At 56.0% G+C, this 5000-nt stretch overlaps 1 protein-coding gene across 1 annotated transcript in view; it reads right to left on the bottom strand.

Annotated features, from left to right (window-relative positions):
- Positions 1–308: 308 nt before the first annotated feature.
- Positions 309–5000, bottom strand: part of grin2ab (glutamate receptor, ionotropic, N-methyl D-aspartate 2A, b) — a gene marked incomplete at both ends in the record, with an annotated part of 54745 nt that continues 50053 nt past the window's right edge. The window contains 2 exons of the mRNA XM_080861017.1: positions 309–1719; positions 1858–2609. Coding sequence (XP_080717143.1) covers positions 309–1719; positions 1858–2609 — 2163 coding nt within the window. The remainder of the gene's footprint in view (positions 1720–1857; positions 2610–5000) is intronic.

Below are 5000 nucleotides of genomic sequence, written 5' to 3'. Positions count from 1 at the left end.
AGACGACACTCATGAACATACCCTTCCTCTTGGGTCGTCTAGACAACACACATGTGGTACCCTCTTATTGGGTCGTCTAGACGACACTCATGTGGTACCCTCTTATTGGGTCGTCTAGACAACACTCATGAACATACCCTTCCTCTTGGGTCGTCTAGACAACACACATGTGGTACCCTCTTATTGGGTCGTCTAGACGACACTCATGTGGTACCCTCTTATTGGGTCGTCTAGACGACACTCATGAACATACCCTTCCTCTTGGGTCGTCTAGACAACACGCATGTGGTACCCTGTTATTGGGTCGTCTAGACGTCAGACTCGATGCTGGGCATCCTCTTGTAGACGCGGCGGGCTCCGCCGGCACTCATGGCCCTGGGGGCGGGGTAGGTGCCCTGCGGAGGGGGCGGGGCCACGTAGGGCATCATGTGCTCGGGGTAGAAGAGCTCGGAGGCGAGCAGCGAGGAGGCATGGCCGGCGGTGGGCGAGGAGGCGATGCCGTGGCCTAGTGTGAGGTGCTTGTAGATGTCCGTGGGACTGTGCAGTCCGTGTGTGTGTGTGTGTGTGTGTGTGTGTGTGAGGTCCGTGGAGCTGTGCCCGTGCGCCAGCCGCTGCTGCTGCTGCTGCTGCCCGTCGTCTCGCAGCGCCGTCGTCTGCAGGAAGGGGTTCTCCGACGGGCACAGCGGGTACAGAGACTTGCTCCGGCGTCCGACCCCCAGCCCGCTGACGCCAGCCATGCCTGGGGGCACTGCAGCCATGGGGGAGGTGGGGGGCACGTTGCCGTGACTCCCCTGGACGGGGGGCAGGTTGGCGTACGGGCTGGCCGCCTCCTGCAGGCTCACCCGCCGCGACCCGCCCTGTTGCTGGGGCAGGTTCTCGTAGGGGCTGCTGCTGCTGTTGCCATGACTACGTCGCCACGACTCCTCCTGCAGGTTCTCGTAGGAGTGCTGCCGGCGCATGGCGACGGGCGCCTCGGTCTGGAAGTGGCTGATGAGGAGCGAGGCGCCGCCATCTTGGAGCTCCAGGTCGCTCTGGGGCAGGTACGCGGTGAACGAGGGAGACTGGGGCATCGGGGGCAGGTCGGCGGGGTGCCACGACGACGTGGTGGGGGGCTGGTCGGTGGGGTTGCCATGACGTCCGGGCGGCAGGTCCTCGCTGATGTCGTAGAGGGAGGCGGAGTGGAGACAGGCGTCACAGCGCAGGGGCGGGGACCGCACCGTGTAGAGCCCGGAGTAGCCCCCCCCACCGCCCCCCGCAGACGACAGCGACCCGCCCCCCACACGGGACAGGCAGCTGCGGCAGTGTGTCAGGGCTCCTCCCCCCGAGACTCCTCCCCCTGTCCCGCCTCCTCCACCGCCGGAGACTCCGCCCCCCAGTCCTGGTTTCCCGTAGGTGTTGTATTTCTTGTCTTTGGCGTTGTTGGCGGCGGTTGCCATGACGTCGGGTTGTGTTGGGGGGGCGTGGCCTAAGCTGGCGAGCAGGCTGCTGCTGTTCAGCTGCAGGATTGGCTGCTGGGCGTGCAGGGGCGGGGCCTTGTTGCTGCTGCTGCTGCCGCTGCCGCCGTTGTCGCGGTGATGGTGATGGTGGTGGTCGCTGAACAGGTCTGGGAAGTGGAGCGAGGACGGCTCCTGGTCCAGGGAGGAGTCGATGGTGTAGACGGAACCTCCTCCTCCTCCTCCTCCGCCTCCGCCTCCTCCCTGGCTGCTCTGGGAACCCTGGCTGAAGAGGTGATGGAGCGAGGCGGTGATGTGGTTGACGGAACCTCCCCCTCCACCTCCCCCTCCACCTCCTCCTCCTCCTCCTCCTCCTCCTCCCTGGCTGCTCTGACTCCCCTGGCTGAAGAGGTGATGGAGCGACGTGGTGGTGTGGTTGCTCTGGATGCTGCCGCTCTGCTGGCTGCGGAGCGTGGAGAGCTCCAGGTCGCTCAGCTCGCGCGTCTGGAGTCCGCGGCCGCGTTTGCGCAGCGCAGCAGTCGGCTCTTTCGCAGGCTTGTTGTTGTTGTAACCTTTGGTCTCCGTGGCGGCGGAGAGGTCAGGTAGCGCCTCCTCGGGAAGGTAGCGCTGGCTCTTCATCATCGGGAGGCGGGACTCCAGCTGCTGGGCGGCCGCGGGCGTTGCCATAGATACGGCGGGGGCGGCGGAAGGCGGGTCGTCGGATTCGGGCGGGCCTCCTTGCCGGAGCGTCGCCACGGACTTCTTCCAGAGCGCGCGCGGCTTGGAGGCGTTGGCCGCGCCCCCTCCCTTCTCTCCGCCTCCGGCCACGCCCCCACCGCCGGCCGCACTGGCGTCGGGCGGCAGGGTCATCGCCCGTTGTCCCGGCAACAGGGAGGCGTTGTTGAGCGGCTCCTTGAGGCGGTTGCTAAGGAGGCTGCCGGTGTTGCTGTACACGGTGTCCTTGGCGCCCAGGCTGTTGCCCTTGACGACGCCCATAATCTGGAACAGCGCGGGGGGAGGGGCCTGCGGGACGCTGGGGTTGCCCTGACGACCGGGACCAGCCGCCAGCTCCTTGGCCGACTTGAACAGGTGCAGCATGTTCTGCTGAGGACTGAAGCCGAGCTCCGGAGGTTTCTTCAGCTCGATGTGCACGCCGTGGATACAACTCCATATACCCTACACACACACACACACACACACACACACACACACACACACACACACACACAGGAGAGAGTGGAGAATGAGAGCAAGAGTTAGATTACTTCTGTGAGGCACATTGTGTTACCTCATGGTATGAAATGCACCGTACAAATAAAGCTTGATTTGATTAGTAGCATTTTTTGTCAATTAGTGGTATTGCCTGTGTTACTTTGTTAGCTATGTGAGCAGTAGCACCGGGTAGCGGTTAGCTTTGTCAGCAGGGTTAGCTCTGTGACCAGCACTAGCTCTGTGAGTTATGTTAGCTTTATGAACCGTGCTGGCTCTGTCAGCTCTGTGAGCTCTGCGAGTTACTTCCTCTGTGAGCTGTGCTAGGTTGTGCTAGTCTGTTAGTAGTTGTGCTAGTTTGTTAGTCTGCTAGTAGATGTGCTAGGCTGTATAAGTCTGCTAGTAGAGGTCCAAGGTTGTGCTAGGTTGTGCCAGTCTGCTAGTTGTTGTGCTAGTCTGCTAGAAGATGTGCTAGTTTGTGTTAGTCTGCTAGCTTTGCTAGTAGTTGTGCTACGCTGTGCTAGATTGTGCTAGGTTGTGCTAGTCTGCTAGTAGTTGTGATACGCTGTGCTAGATTGTGCTAGGTTGTGCTAGTCTGCTAGTAGTTGTGCTAGTCTGCAAGTAGATGTGCTAGGCTGCGCTAGTCTGCTAGAAGTTGTGCTAGTCTGCTAGTCGTTATTCTAGTCTGCTAGTAGCTGTGCTAGTCTGCTAGTCATTATGCTAGTCTGCTAGTAGTTATGCTAGTCTGCTAGTCGTTATGCTGGTCTGCTAGTAGTTGTGCTACGCTGTGCTAGATTGTGCTAGGTTGTGCTAGTCTGCTAGTCATTATGCTAGTCTGCTAGTAGTTATGCTAGTCTGCTAGTAGTTGTGCTACGCTATGCTAGATTGTGCTAGGTTGTGCTAGTCTGCTAGTAGTTGTGCTAGTCTGCTAGTAGTTGTGCTACGCTGTGCTAGATTGTGCTAGGTTGTGCTAGTCTGCTAGTAGTTGTGCTAGTCTGCTAGTAGATGTGCTAGGCTGCGCTAGTCTGCTAGAAGTTGTGCTAGTCTGCTAGTCATTATGCTAGTCTGATAGTAGTTGTGCTAGTCTGCTAGAAGATGTGCTAGTAGATGTGCTAGGCCGTGCTAGTCTATACTAGGCTGTACTAGGCTGTGCCAGGGCCGGATTAAGACATTTTGAGGCCTGGGGCTAATTACCAGGATGAGGCCCCTATATCGCCCCGACGCACATCGTGACACGCACACAAACCCACGCCAGGTGCACTGTCACATCAGTGCTTTAAAGTCCACAGAACCACTCTATAAATATGATCAGTTTAAAGCCAAGGATAAAATGTATGTATGTAGTAGACTTCACTGTAGACAATAATAAACCAATAATGCAAATGTATACATATTTCCATTCATTCAAAAGCAAAAACAAGGCTAAATAGCCAGGGAATGAAATAACGAATTGATTAAGCATATGCCTATTCAGTGAAGCAACAGCTTGGCTCCGCGCCCACGTCAGGAGACAGCAAGACGATGAGGCAACGACGAGTTGTGCTTCATCTCAGATTGCGCAATACCTCACAAACTGGATTGAGTGTAGAACCTATTTAGTCCTGCTGATCTGACAAAAAACCTCAGTGAAAACCTCTACACTTCTATTTGACCATGACTGGGAAAATGGAAGATTCTATAGCTAAGCTAAAACATTTCACTTAGCTATGTCTTACTGGCTTGCAAATAATTTGTGTATAATTTTCAATAAATTAGCCTAATCTGCAGCGATATGCGTGAGGATAAGAACTCATACATCTTCTATTGCTGAAAGAATTAACGTTTTATAAGGCCTATTTAGATGGAACCGGGAAGCCTGGCTTGTTACCTGCATCATCGTATTTGAAAGCACGTTATTAAAAGTGTTTATCCCTGTCTTAATGCGATGTGGTGCGAACCAAAGCAAAGTTTAGAAATGTGAATTAATCTTCTTCAGTGTTACTTTGCACTTGAGGGCTTTTGCGATTAGAGGGTCACGGTCCACGGACCAGTCTTTTGGCCCCACTCTCGTGCTTTCTTTGACCGGACATTTTCGCGCATTATAATTAGTTTCAGTCTGTTTCTAATGTTATGCGCGGTGCGGTGCCGTTGACTCACTCGACATCGGGTAACCTGAGGCCCCCCTGGTGGCGAGGCCCGGGGCTGCAGCCCGGTCAGCCCATTCGTTAGACACGGCCCTGGGCTGTGCTAGTCTGTTAGTAGTTGTGCTAGGCTGTGCTAGTCTGTTAGTAGTTGTGCTAGGCTGTGCTAGTCTGCTAGTAGTTGTGCTAGGCTGTGCTTGTCTGCTAATAGTTGTGCTAGTAGTTGTGCTAGTCTGCT

This window comes from Sprattus sprattus (assembly GCF_963457725.1).
Source record: "Sprattus sprattus genome assembly, contig: scaffold_91, whole genome shotgun sequence".
Lineage (NCBI taxonomy): Eukaryota > Metazoa > Chordata > Actinopteri > Clupeiformes > Clupeidae > Sprattus > Sprattus sprattus.
This window is presented reverse-complemented; position numbering and strand designations above follow the sequence as displayed.